This window comes from Panthera tigris, chromosome B4 (genome assembly GCF_018350195.1).
Source record: "Panthera tigris isolate Pti1 chromosome B4, P.tigris_Pti1_mat1.1, whole genome shotgun sequence".
Lineage (NCBI taxonomy): Eukaryota > Metazoa > Chordata > Mammalia > Carnivora > Felidae > Panthera > Panthera tigris.
In genome coordinates this window covers 130,292,930-130,306,910 of record NC_056666.1, presented here as the reverse complement: position 1 = coordinate 130,306,910, position 13,981 = coordinate 130,292,930, and the positions used below count along the sequence as shown (strand labels likewise).

The following is a 13,981-nucleotide window of genomic DNA, read 5'->3' as shown; positions in this document are numbered from 1 at the left end:
GTGGAGCATGTGACTCCTGATCTCCGGGTTGTGAGTTCGAGCCCCATGTTGGGCACAGAGCTTACTTAAAAAAAAAAAAAAAAAAAAAAAAAAAATATATATATATATATATATATATATATATATATATATATATATATTCTCAGTGCCTCCCCAGATCCACCCAGTCAGAATCTCTTGGAGGTGTGAGGCCTGGGGTTGTGCGTTGTTAAAAAGTCTCTTAGGTGATTCAGTGCACCCTAAAGTTCGAGTGCCTTTTCTCACGGTTATCTTACATTGTAGATAAAGCCAATGCCAATTTAAGATGAGGCATCGAAGACTCACCAAGGGTCCATACCTTGTTCTAGGTCCCAGGAGCTGAACTGGTGCTGGGACAGAGCTCTCCCATGACAGAGCTGGGACAGAGCTGAGCACAGAGCTCTCCCATCTGGGGGAGGCCACTGAGAGCTCCAATGCCACGCCCTGGGAGGGGGGAAGGGGAGATGCCCCGACTAGAGTGACTTGAAGATCCCTTCCTCACGCACACAGAGCCCCAGGAGGAGGGTGGGACAGAAGAGGAACCCATCTCCCCAAATCCCATGCACCTTGCGGTGCCCCCAGGTCACCAGCCCACACACCTGTCCTCACCTGGCAAGTTTCCTGCAAAGCCTACCAGGGGATAAAGCCTTGGTTGCCAATCTCAGCTGAGGGCTGCGGAATTTCTCATCCTCCCCTGGGGCAGCCAGGGCGAAGGTTCCTGGCTTCTCCACCATCAGACCTGGGGAGGTGGCAGGGCCCGTTGTGTATGTGTGTTTTGGAGGGAGGTACCCACTTGCCCCTCGATCCTTCTTGGGCCATCATCTCCCGGAGACGTCCCTTGCCCCAGTGGTGGAGGGGGCGCGAACCGGTTCCGCCCAGCTTGGGCGGTTCTTTCCTGGTCTGGCCATATAAAGGAGCATCGCCTGAGAAGGAATACGCCGCTCATCTTCCTGGGGGCGGATGGGGGCTCTGTTCCGTGTGCCCCTCACTGCTCCCGCTTCCTCCTCCTCCTTATTCCCAACCAACTGGCAGAATGCTCAAAAATGCACATTAGGTGTGGCTGTAACAATGGGAAACCTTCAGCGGACACTCATGCCCCACCCGGAGAATGGACTCCTGGACCTCTCCAGCGGGTCAGCCAGTCCCTCTCCGTATGCCTCGCCCCTCTCTCCCTTACCCCACCGGCCTCCTCTCCCCGCTCCCCTCCCCCGCTTCCGCAGCGCAGTACTACTGACCTCGGCTCGGGTTTCCACGCACAGGAGGTGCCCGGGTGGGATGCCGGGGTCACAGCTCCTATTTTAACAATGAATCAGAACGTTGCCCGGGAGGTGGACGAAGACCACTCCCCTGCCGCTCGCGCATAGGTTCTCTCTAGGCACCTCATTTACATAAGGGCTGTGAGATTGGACCACCCGAGGGCAAGGGGCGGGGCGGAGGCGGGCGGCGCCCAGAAGCCTCCGAGCGCGGGACCGGCCGCACGTTTAGCCCGAGCTGCTGGGTCTGGGTTCCCAGGGGGCCCATCAGAGGGCTGGCACTTGGCAGGGCTGCCTCCCTCTGACCTCTTTCCCGTCGATGCATCCCCTCTACAGTTCCCTAGGCTGGTCTTGACCCAGATGTCGGGCTAGAAGACTTAAATTCTCTGTGCCTCACTTTTCTTACCTGTAAAATGGGAAGGGTAGTAGTACCTGTGGGGACGAAATGAAACGCCCAGGCGTTTTCAGCCTCCATCTGCTCGCTTCCACTGACGTAGAACTCACTTACAAAATGCACAACTCTCTCTTTTTTTTAATCTCCCCCCTCCCCCTTTTAAGCTAATATTTATTTTGCACTATGTGCCAGCTCCTATTCCAGAATCTTTACATTCATCAGGACACAGTAACCCAAAGGGCTAAGTACCAAGATCCTCATTTCACAGCAACTAAGGACAATTAACTTACCAGTGTCACACGGCTAGTCAGAGGCAGAGCCAAGACTAAAACCCTGGTGTGCCTGACGTCCTCTGACACCACAGAACATCTTCATTCACTAATTCACTCGGACATTCACATGTACCTGTGCTGGGCACTGGGGAGAGGGTAACATGAATAAAATGTGCCTCCTTCTGAGATGAGAAGCCCATTGACCCATGGAAGAGATAGCCCCTGAACTAGGGCATCCTGACCCAGGATGGAATGGGTGAAAACATAGTTTAGTAACAAGGATCACGAGTTTTCAGCTTGATCCCCATTACTGCGAGCAACACAGAGAGCAGGGAGACCGATGGTCAATATCCGACTCTAGCGACTCTTGGCTGTGTGCTCTTGAGAAAGTTACTTGACCACTCTGAGCCTGGGGTGGGTTAGACATCTGGTGTGAGTCTGAAGCTCAGGACAGGGCCCCGGGGTCTTTAGCCCCCCTCCGCCACCAAACAATAAAACCTGGAGCTAACTCACGGTCGCACTCCTGACAATTCAATTCATGAAATACTCAACGGAGCCCCTACCTTGTAGGTAGGCGGTGCTGAGGATACTTAGCAAAGAAAAGATTGAATCTTCTGCTTTCTTGGTGCTTTACACTGCAGTGGAGAGCAACAGACCCTAAACAAGATAAATAAACAATATATGGAGTAGGTAGGCTGGTGAGAGGTGCCAAGGAGAAAAATGAAGCCGGGAAGGGGCTGGTGTGGGAGGGCATTACATCTGAAATAAGGTGGTCAGGAAAGCCTCTCTGACCTGTGACATCTGAGCAAAGGCCTGGAAAAGAGAGAGTGAGCCTGCAGGCCCTGGGGAAGAACAGACTGGCTGAGGGGACAGCGTGTGGAGGCTGGAGTAGAGAGTAGAGCGAGGGAGGGAGGAGGGGAAAAGTCCTGGGGCAGGACAGGTTTGTCCCGAGCGCCCTCCCTAGCTCTGGAGCTGCCTGGCTGGGCCCCTGGAGGGCAGGAGAAGATGGTAGGAGGGTGGGCAGAAGCCAGGGTCCTGAAGGAGAGATAACTGGACAGGAGGCAGGAGGAGGAGGCCAGGGAACCCCGGGGACTCTTGAAAGAAGCCCCACTCTTGGAGGGGGCCGTGGCTCTAAGAGTGATTGAGGCCCAAAGCGGGGCTTTTAATCATCTAAGTAGTAACAGCCCCTCCTTTTCCCAAGGGGGCAAAGCTGACCTGTCTGCATACAGGATGGGGTTTCTCCCAGCACCTCCCTGTGATGAGAAGGGCAGCTGTCACCATCCCCGTTTCATAGGAGTCAAACTCAAGGCTGAAGCGGCTTAAGCAAGTTGCCCAAAGCCACTCAGTTACTTGACGACGGAGCCTGGTCTAAAAAACACAGTCCCAGAGTCCTGTGGGATGGCTCAGATGGCTCAGGGTTAAGGGCGCAACGGCAGCCAGGGCAGCGCTCGTCCCCACTGTCACCATTATATCTCAGCCTCACAATCCCCTTTCTGCTCCCTGAAGAATCTGTCTGTGCCTGCTCGTCTCTGTCTTTGCTCATGCTGTTCCCTGTGGCTGGGATCCGCTCTCCCAGAGGTCTGGGGTAGCTGAACCACCCCTGACATTACTAGACCCACTCCACCCCTCTGACCTTGACCTTGGCTTCCTCACTCTCCTGTGGGAATGGTCATCCTAACCTCGGAGGATCATGTGCTCCGGGCAGGCGCGGTAGTGATGCAGGGGGCGTGGCCCAGTAGAGCAGAAGCAGGAAGGCCGCAGTCTCTAATGGGGTCATCAGGGCTGGCTCCAGCCCATGGCCACCTGGGAAGTGGTGATCAGGGCGGCCGGGCTTACTTTTCTCTTTTCTTTTTTTTAATTAAAATTTTTAAACTTTTTTTTTTTTAATGTTTATTTTTGAGAGAGAGAGAGAGAGAGAGAGAGAGAGAGAAAGTGAGTGGGGAAGGGGCAGAGAGAGAGAGGGAGACACAGAATCCGAGCAGGCTCCGAGCTGTCAGCCCAGAGCCTGATGTGGGGTTTGAACTCATGGACCGCGAGATCATGACCTGAGCCAAAATCAGACGCTTAACTGACTGAGCCACCCAGGCTCCTGCCCACCACCACCCCCTTTTTTTTTTTTTTTTTTTTTTGTAAATTGCAGCCAGGCTTACTTTTACTGAAGAAGCCAGAAACCTGAACTTCTGCATGAAATCTCAACATCTTAAAATATGGCTAAGTCAAATTGTTTTGGTTTTGGTTTGGTTTTTGCCTCAAAAAATTGGGTAAACACTCAGATTTGTTCCTCTTCACAGAGATCTTTAGTCAAGGGCAAAAGACTTCTAGGATCTGAAGAGAAACCAGAGTATAAGTCAAATTGTTTGTTTCTTTAAGTCAAATTGTTTTTAAATACTCTGTGAGTCAGACCAAGCTAATATGCAGTGTTCCTGAACTGGTAAATCACAGATAGATTTTCCTTTAAGTGTATTTATTTTGAGAAAGAGAGGGTGGGGGGTGGGGGTAGGGGGGAACAAGTAGGGGAGGGGCACAGAGAGAGGGGAACAGAGAATCCAAAGGGGTTCTATGCTGACAGCCCAGAGCCTGATGTGGGGCTCAAACTCAGGAACCACGAGATCATGACCTGAAGTCAGACGTTTAACCCACTGAGCCTCCCGGGCACCCCTCACAGATAGGTTTTTTATTCCCTTAGTGATAGTTGAAATGGCACGCCCTCCGGGAAGCCCTCCCTGCTTCCCCGGCCTTAAGAAAAGGGCTCACTGTGCTGAGCTGAGATCTCGTACAAGACTCACATGGCTCCTAGGGTGTCTTTCGTGTTGTGGACCATGTGAGTGCGCCCCTGGAAGGGAAGACGCGGCTTGTTCAGCCAATGGGTCAGTATTCGTGTCTGTATCGAGAGTATGGCTTGCTTCACGAGGGGGCCGCCTCAGTGTGCCTCAACTGCAAAATGGGCTTAATGGCATTGCCTAGACCGTGGGGTTACTGTGAGAGCTCAGTGAGTGAAACCAGGTAGAGTGGCTGGTATACAGTGAGTGCTCAATAAATGCTACTAATACCTCTCCTCTAGTCTTCTCCATTTGGTCCCCACAGCTATAGCTTGTGAGCCACGAGTCGACCGTGGGCAGGGACTGCCCTCTCCTGCTCACCAGTGGATCCCCAGCGGCTGGGACTTCTTAGTGCTTAGTAAATGCTTGGGGAGGGAGTGAATGGACACCTGCCTGAGAGGAGGGCCTCCCTGCCTCTCACGGAATGACAACAGGGTCCTGGAGCCTCCAGTACACCCAGTGCACCATCCACGCTGCCACTGGGCTGGGGGGGGGGGGGGATGTCTCTAAAACAATCACTGACCCCGACTTTCCCCTGCCAACCCCCCAACCCCACCTCAGGGGGGTCCCAGTGTCTGCAAGCTAAGGGTCCAGATCCTTAGCTCAGCCCTGGCTGCCCCCCACCTGCCAGCTCATCCCCTCCCGCAGCCGCCTGGCCAGTCCAAATCGTCCCTCAAGATTCAGGTCAAGGGTCACCTGTCTCTGCTCTGTGCCCCTCTGGGCCCTCTAATACTTTGCTGAACCTCTGACCTCCAGAGGGACTCCCATGTGTCTGCCCCCTCCCTGGGATGCAGTGACTGTGTCTTCTTAGCCATGACGTGTAACCTCTGACATTATGTACCTGGAGACTCAGTTTTCTCACCCGTCAAATGGAGCTAATATCCGCTCACAGTGCTGTTCTGAGTTAATAATGTAACCGTCTGACACAAGAGAAGGGCTTGATAAATTGCTTTCCCAGCCTCTTTGTTTTTTGGTTGTTGTTTGGCAATCCTGCTGACTAGGGTGCAAGGGAGAGGGCAAAGTTCATTGGACGGGGAAGGTTTGTTTCACCCGGGCCCCAGGAGAGATGGATGTGGCGATGGGAAGGAGGAAAACAGATTCAGAAACTTGCAGACAGGCAAACAGAAACTTGCAAACTGGGGCCAGAAAATTCTAGAACAGAGAGTTACTGGGAGCACCTGTGGGGAGGGGGAATTGGGTCCCATGTGATGCAGCCAGGATTGGTTGAGGACCCACAGTGAGAGGGGCCCTGGGCCAGGAGGAGAAACACAGCAATTACGGACACAACTTTGGACACAACTTCTCACTAGGGGGCTTATGGTCAGCCTGCGAGGGGGTTGGGAAACAGACATAACCAGGTTACAATGTGTTCAGTGTTTGAAAGGAGGCAACACCAAGTGTCACTGCAGCCCACATGGGAAAAGGATTAATTCCTGGGGCTGGAGGAGGGGTCAGGGAAGGCTTCCCGGAGGAGGTGGCTCAGAACAGAGCAAGAGAGGCTGTGAGCAGTCCGTGAACTTCTAAAGGGCGCCTACCACATCTGGAAGAGGCAGATGTCGGCTCAAAACCCGGAGGACGTTTGTCACGCGGGACCCGCTCACAACTGAACAAGGCAGTGAGGTCTTCAGCTCAGAAGCTGGGAAGCCCCTGCCGGAGCCATTGACAGTCCAACCCGGGGGGCTTCGAGCCGATGAGGCTCCGGGGGGCTCTGGAGAGGATGAGAGCAGAGGTTTCCCCCGCCCGGAACCGTCTCCTCCGTGGTTGCCCCCCAGGCAGGTAGCTCCACCAGGCCTGCCCACGCGTCCCCCTGGGGGGGGGCTCAACCACCCCAAAACACAACCTACCGGGAGAGCCTGTCCTCTGCTGAGCGGATGGCCTTGCTCCTCCTAGCACAGGCCTGACATGTCGGGGAAGCTCAGTGCAGTCGCCGAGGAACAGAAAAGCATCTGCTGTGGCTCTAGTTCCATAGGGTTGGATCCCCTCCCGACAGCCCTTTCCTCGTATGTTCAGCTCCCGGGGGAGACCCCACTGCTTGTACCCCAATACCGACTCTCCCCATAGTAGCACAAGCCTCAATTCTTATTTGGGAACATAGTTCTCCAGAAAGGACCGCAGTCCGCTCTCTTCCTCCTGCCCCGTCTTTGCCTTCTGCTGGACTAATGGCACTTGACAAGCGTCAAAGGTTCTTACAAGGAGGAGGGGCATGCTCCTCAATCCATCCTCCCACCTGCTGGCTGAAAGGCAGGTGTGATGGCTGAGGCTCAAGCAGCCATCTTGGACCACGAGGTGGAAGCCAGGTGTTAAAAATTGCACAAAACAGGGGCACCTGGGGGGCTCAGTCGGTTGAGCGTCCGACTTCGGCTCAGGTCATGATCTCGCGGTTCACGAGTTCGAGCCCCGCGTCGGGCTCTGTGCTGGCAGGTTGGAGCCTGGAGCCTGCTTCGGATTCTGTCTCCCTCTCTCTGCCCCTCCCCCACTTGTGCTCTGTCTCTCAAAAATAAACAAACATTAAAAAAAAAAAATAGCACAAAAGGCTAAAAAGTCTGCCATCCCGGCCCCCCGGCTAGTTACTTCCCTGGTAAGCTCCTCTCAAGTAAGCCAGTTATTTTTAAATTTTGCTTCATATTATATGCAGCTAAACCCAGTCCTTCTTTATAAAGCTCCCGGAAGCCCCAAGCCCGGGAGGCCACACAACGGGACGGCGGCGAGAGGAAAAAATCCAGGTGTGGAGGCTGGAGGGGCTCCAGGGAGAAAAGACAAGTTCTCCAGAGGGTTCTGATTCCACCACTTCTGGTCCCAAGACTGGCAAAATCGCTGACTCAAATTCCTCGGTCTGCTGGAGGAACTGATGTCACACACAGGAGAGAGTGGCTGAGAATTTAATACTTGTAAACGGCACAAACCGTAGATGTGGGTGGTGAGTGACCCCGTGTCTCTGGGGATGGGAGACGAGACGTGGGTCAGATGTCTCAGCGGCAGCCGTAGGCACCCTGCAGGTGCACCTGGGAAGTGGCTCCTTTCAGCCCCAGGGCAGCCCTAAGAGGTAGGTGTCTTGCCATCTTACGCATGGCAACAGACCCAGAGAGGTCAGCACGGCGAGGCTCACGCGGAGGCCAAGGGGCCGAGCCAGGATCTGAACCCGAGCCCTGCTGCGTGCACAAATCCCTCGGACCCGGGGTGTTGTTCTGCTCCCGGAGGCCTGTGAGGGCCAGGCTCACGCTCGCTGCCCTGGGTTGAGCGCTAGAACCACCTGGAGAGCTGGCGGGCCCCACCCTCTGCCCAGGGTGGAGTCGGCTGGGCGGAGGGAGTCACCCCACCCCCGAGAACCGGGAAGCAGCAGAGAGAGCAGGTGGAAGGGGCTGAAGAGCCAGGTCACAGGTCCTGTGCTCCGCGCCAGAATCCCAGGAGCCAGCGAGCGGCAGAGGGTGGTGGCGGCTCACAGGGTTCCTCGACAGGTGCTCCGGTGGTCCTCACCGTACATCTATCTACCTGCTGCAGGCAGGATTCCACCCTGCTCGGTCAGGGGACGGGGGGGGTCAGGCGGCTCACTCACAAGCGGGGACAAGGAAGGGACGGGGGGCGTGAAAACCCAGCAGCCTTGCAGAACACCCGCTGGCCTCCTGAGGGGTCTGCCTGGGAACCGCCACGCTTTCGAGTGAGTCGAGACACATTCTCTTTAAAAGGGGTTAATCACGCCTTGATCGGTGTCTCTCCGCGAGCTGCTGGAAGCCTGGGGAGGATGCCCAAGTTTGGGGCTGGGGAATGCTCTGGAACTCATCTGCTTCCAGCACTTCGATTTCAGCTGAGGGGACCAAGGAAGCCACGGAGAAGGGACGGACCCACAGCCTCAGCCGGTAACGGGCAGAGGCTGGCAACGCTCAGCCACCTGCCTCGGCGGCCCGCTTCGCAGAGCAGCAGGACGACTCCGGACCCTAGCAGTGGTTATGCTGGCCTGGAGCCCGGGTGAGGGGGCCCAGACCCAACACGACCTTTTCACCCCCACGGGGAAGACTGCTGGACAGTGAGGACGGACCCACTTCCCCGACAGGTTCCACCCCCTCACAAGCCTGCCCTGGGCACGTGGCACCAGGGTCAGGGACAAACAGACCACAGGGGCACTTAGCTTCACAAATCCGAGGACGGCTCGGTGGGAAGCCTTCCCACTAAGTAAGATGCCCCCGACTTGGCTCTGAAGTCTCCTCCTGAGGGAAGCCAGCTCCTCAGCTGCCTGCCCCCTTCCAGCGTCCAAGCTCTGGGCCACAGAGGAACTGCCTCCCAAGCCGGGGCCGCAGAGTCACCCCCGCAGTGCTGGGTTCCTGGGACCGCCAGGCGGAGACAGGACGGCCCCTGACAGCCCAGGCTGGGGCGTGGCCTGGTTCTCGGGGCTCACTCTCCGCTGTGCCGGGCTTTGCCCGTCAGCCGGCGGCGCTGGGTCTTGCTCGTACGGGTAGCACTCGGGGGCTTCTTGGTGGAGTCTTGGGCCCGCCGGGGATGTTTCCTCTTGCCCTTTTTGCGACTGTGTGCATGCAGCGAAGCCGTGAGAGCGGAGATCCTGTAGGAGGGTGCAAGGCTGGTGAGGCTGGGAACGAGGCATGGGTGGGAGGCCGGGTGGCGGGGTGACTGATTGCCCGGCTCCCGGAGGACGTCGGAACAGGCCTTGAGTGCCGGGAGAACCACACGCATGCCAAAGGCAGCCGGCTCTGACCCCAGAGGCCCTGCCAGCTCCTCAGCTCATGAAAAGGCCTTTACCCCAGGCACCGAAGGCACCCAGGGCTGGCCATTGTCAAGGAGTGGAGGTGGGGGACGGTAAGGAGGGAGGGACTCCTCAACAGGCAAAGCAGAGAGGCTGCTCCAGGCTCCACACCTGCTCCGTGCCACCCGCCACAGGCCAGCGAGAGGCGACTCCACAGGCGCGGCCACCACTGTCAGCCACGAGGGAGCAGTGTCATAGGGGAGGACAGGCCAGGGCTCACCGCTGGGACAGGAGGGGATCTCTGGACTTCCTGGGTAAGGCTCTGGTCAGCTTCTCCGTGGATGACGCCTCTTCCTCGGACCCGTGCCCGGCCGCTTGCTAAAGAAGCACAGGACAAGGACTGTCACACAGAGTGGCAGGTCGGGAAGCCTGACCCCGAGCAGTCACGGCTCTGTCACGCGAGGGCATGGCCTGCCGCTTCGAGGCCCGGCTCGGGGGCTCGGAGAAGGCCGCGGGTGGAAAAGCCACGTGTGCCCCCAAAGCGGGGATCACACGGGGAAGAGCTGTGTCTCAGAGCCTCACCCCCAGTTTTCGAGTTCTTTCACCTGTGAACGTCTGACCGTCCACCGTAAGCGGAGGCCGGGAGGACTGTGCGGAAGAATGAGCACAAAACAGAAGGTGAGGGCGAGACCACTGAGGGCGTGACAAGGCAGCAGCTCAGGACTTAAGGACACGTGAACCCGTGACAGGAAGTGTGGTTTGCCTCGTAACCATGTACGTACAGGTATTTCCGGGAAAGGCCCACACAACCAGGGAGACACAACTTCAGCCGGAAATAAACGTCTCAGATGACACTTAACTGGGAGGCTTTTTAATGTTTTCAATGACGTTCTCTCTTTCCTTTTCTTTAATTGTTCACTTGTATTTATTTGTCGAGAGCTGAGGCCGGTCCGCCCGCGTAGCATCTCCTTGTCACTTCCCAAGCCTCTCCCTTCGCTCACACCCCCAGCAGTCGGTGCCCCCGCCCCTGCCGAGGCGAACAGCCTGTGACACCAACGGAAGCGGAACACGACACGCTGCCGCTTCACCCAAAAGCAGCGTTTTTCAGTCCGCCCTTCAGTGACGGCTCGGTGCGTCATTAGTCAAGGCGCGCTGAGTGCTTTTAAAAGAGGGGGATCCTTTTTTTTTTTTGATGTTGGTCGCAACCTGCTAACACCTCCCAGCTCAAAGCCTGACAACTTCCGTGTGACTGCTACCGTGCAGCGGAGTGACCACAATAAACGGCGATCTTAGGTGCTTCTCTCGGATTAACCGCTTTTACACTCACGGCAACCGCCACAAGACAGGCGCTATCACCAGTGACACCCCCCCCCCCCCCCCACTTACTGGGGCAGAAAGGAAAGCTGGCAAGGCAGACACCTGCCCACGCTCCCACAGCCACTCAGGCATGGAACTGGCTTCTGGAAGCCCCAGGGTCAGGGATTTGGTCTGGGCTCTAACGAGCGCCCAGCAGGGAGAGAGCCCCCGGCATTGCAATCCCCAGGACATGGGCCAGCACTTAGCAACCCCGACAAGCCGGTCTGCACCTGGGCCCCTTCCCTCCTGGGGCCGGAAGTTATACCCACCTCGGGTGGGGGCAGTCCAAGCAGGCGGGCCCCCGAGAGGTCCAGGTCGCTGATGGTGGTCACGGTGACCGTGTGGTTGGGATGGTCATACTGCACCGACTCTGTCTTTGCTGTCACCAACCTGTCCAGTTCGTCTGCCTCCTCTGTGCAAGGTGGGCAAAGAAGCGGGTCGCAGCCTCATAGCACAAGTGACCAGATTCTAACCCCCCTCCCAGCCCTGGAGCGCAGCGGCCCCCGCTACTCTATGGGAGAGTGTCCAGGGAAGCCACCGGCTCCAGAGCCTGGCCTGTGGACAAATGTAAGTGATTCAACTCCTCCCTTGATGCTCCAGGGGGACCTCAGACCATCTGGTTCTCATCTAGGACAAACCCGATGTGACCCCAGCAGCTGCTGCTGCCCATTCCCTCTACCCCTAGTCCCTCCAGGCCTCAGAAACTGGGCTTTCTGCTAAGGAATCGCTTTACCAAGATGTCTGTCCTCCTCGTCTCTGATCCACTCACATTTAGACGTCCCTGAACACCACCCGTGACCCCCAGGTCACCACCAAGATGCCTAGAGCTAGGGCAGTTGGCTTCTGTGCAGCCCCCACACCTCTCCCCTTTCACCCACCAAAGGATTAAAAAAAAAAAAAAAAAAAAGCCTAGGCCTGTTAGCTGTTCTCCAGGTCCGGGGAAAGCTGGGACTTACCCAGAGCCTCCTCTCTCTCTGCCAGCATCTTCAAGTACTCCTGATGGCGCTAAAGCCAAAAGGGAAGGGAATACAGTGAGTATGGCCTCTCCGGCCAACCCCAGGCAAGAGCACTGCTCCCCTCCAGGGTGAGTGAGACCATGTGTGGCTCGGGATGAAACACTAGGAGATTCCATCCTGAACCTTCCCCAGACCTGGGCCCACCATGATTCTACCTGTACAAACTGCTCCCCAGGCCTGCCCACACCTCCCCTCATTCCTGCAGATACCCCTATTAAGGCTAACCAAGGCTGTAAATCCCTTGGGAGTCAGATATAGATATAGATATATTCAGATACATATATATTCAGATATATATATATATATGTATATACACACACATACATACACACACACACACACACTCTCTCTCTCTGTCTCCCTAGTCCCCTTCCTCCTCCCCCTGCACCTCCTCCCGGAGTTTCTTCTGCTCCTCCTTGAGCCGATGCTTGATCTCCTCAATGGCTGCCTTCTTCCGCTCTACCTTCCGCTTATGGAAGCCGGTCAGGTACTCCCTACCGGAAAGAGGCAAGGGAGAGTCAGGAGGGGACACAAGGAAAGGAAGGCTCACTCCAGGGAGAGAAAAACCACTACTTCTGTACTGCTCCGAAAATTAACACGGGTTTAACTCGCGTATTCCTCACAACTTGTAAGCAGGTACCAATTCCCCGTTTACAGATGGGGACACTGAGGCACAGAGAGGCTAGGTCACTTGCGAAAGGTCATAGAGAGTGTAAGTTTAGGAAAAAGAGGGAGATGCTGCCTCTTTCCACCCACCACCCTCCAAGGCTCTCGACTTCAAGCAACAAGGCCAGTGGGGGCCCTTCTACATTGCCAAATTCCATTACCCAGGGGATTAAGCCATTTCTAGCAAGGCCACTTTTAATTTTTTTTTTTTTTGTTTATTCATTTTTGAGAGAGACAGACAGAGTGTGAATGGGGGAAGGGCAGAGAAAGAGGGAGACACAGAATCCAAAGCAGGCTCCAGGCTCGAGCTGTCGGCCCAGAGCCTGACGTGGGGCTCAAACTCACGAACCGTGAGCTGAAGTCGGACACTTAACCGACTGAGCCACCCAGGAGCCCCCTTAGCAAGGCCACTTTTAAGGCCACCCTCATCCAGACATCTGCAAACTTTCCACCCGACTGGCACATTTGCCCAGGACACCTGCCCCCTGGACCCAACTGTAGGGCCTGTTGACGCCACCCTGTGTATCCTGACGATGCTCCAGCATTCCCCTCTCCTATCTGATCTTGGCTCCTTCTCATCTCTCTAGTGCTGGCTGCACCATCCCCAAATGTTCCGGGGCCCAACACTAGGTTTTTCGCTGACCCGCTACCATATGCCAAAGTGGCACTCTGAATGGATAGCATCTGACGGACTGGACGCTGAGGCTCAGGGGTCCAACTCAGGGGTCCTGCGATCAGGCTGGCACACACACCGAAGGAGCTCAGCACACGTCTTGACGAGTGAATACGTGAACTTGAGCCACTCTCATCTCATTCACTCATCACTCATCACCAACAGCTGAGTCTACCGCGTGTGGGGCGGCTGGGCTGGCCTAGGGAGGTCGAAGCCACCGCTACGAGCCGCCAGCTCCCAGCCGAAGAGCACACAGCAGGAGCAAGGTGCAAAGTGAGCGACGAGAGGGCGGGGCGGGCGGTTCCATTCCCCACGCTGGGGGCCGGTAGCGGCCGCTTCCATTCCGCAGTGGGGGTTGGTGTCGAAAGGGGGAGGGGTGGGGGCAACGGGCCACGCCAAGAGGGAGGGGCCGGAAGGGACCTCTGCGTGAGTGGAAGCCGCCCGGGCCAGGCCGTGGCCTTGGCCGGCAGCCCGAAGGAGATCCGCTCCAGGCTTGGCACTCACCGCCGCTTTTCTTCGTCGAAGCTGAGAACGAGCCTCGGCCTCCGGTCGTCGCCATCTCGCTTCTTCTTCTTGTTGCGGCCCATAGCGGTGAGGCCTCCGGCAGCGCGCCGCCCGCACGCCTAAGACACTTCCGGGTGTACCGCTTTTACCCTCTCGGGCGCGCCGCGCGCTTAGGCTCCGTCGTTCCGTTCCTCAGGCCCCGCCTTTTAAAGGGGCCGCGGGGTCGGCCTCCCCAGCCCTGCGTTTTGGACGTTCCCCCTCCGTGATTCCTAACCCCAATCCGTCTCGTAGACTAGCAACAGTGAAAGCGAGGTTCC

The 13,981-nt window shown here is 56.6% G+C and overlaps 1 protein-coding gene, 1 non-coding gene and 1 pseudogene across 4 annotated transcripts; all 3 read right to left on the bottom strand.

Moving 5' to 3' along the window:
- Positions 1-4,176: 4,176 nt before the first annotated feature.
- On the bottom strand, positions 4,177-4,282 carry LOC122240600 (annotated as a pseudogene).
- A 3,042-nt stretch (positions 4,283-7,324) lies between these two features.
- On the bottom strand, positions 7,325-13,804 carry NOL12 (nucleolar protein 12). Of its 3 annotated transcripts, none has more exons than XM_042993233.1 (6): positions 13,336-13,513; positions 12,210-12,315; positions 11,762-11,810; positions 11,075-11,217; positions 9,730-9,827; positions 7,325-9,308 (listed from the first exon to the last, which is right to left on the bottom strand). In XM_042993233.1, exons 1-6 carry the CDS (start codon positions 13,500-13,502, stop codon positions 9,143-9,145), a joined length of 729 nt encoding a protein of 242 aa, XP_042849167.1. In that variant the 5' UTR covers positions 13,503-13,513; the 3' UTR covers positions 7,325-9,142. The 3 variants fall into 3 exon arrangements, with proteins under 3 accessions (XP_042849167.1, XP_042849168.1, XP_007096468.1); XM_042993234.1 differs by lacking the exon at positions 13,336-13,513 and adding an exon at positions 13,131-13,216; XM_007096406.2 differs by lacking the exon at positions 13,336-13,513 and adding an exon at positions 13,665-13,804 and having other exon boundaries at positions 7,326-9,308.
- On the bottom strand, positions 10,492-10,621 carry LOC122240672. Its single transcript, XR_006220444.1, has one exon. It is a non-coding gene; the product is annotated as a small nucleolar RNA SNORA21 (small nucleolar RNA).
- Positions 13,805-13,981: the final 177 nt, after the last annotated feature.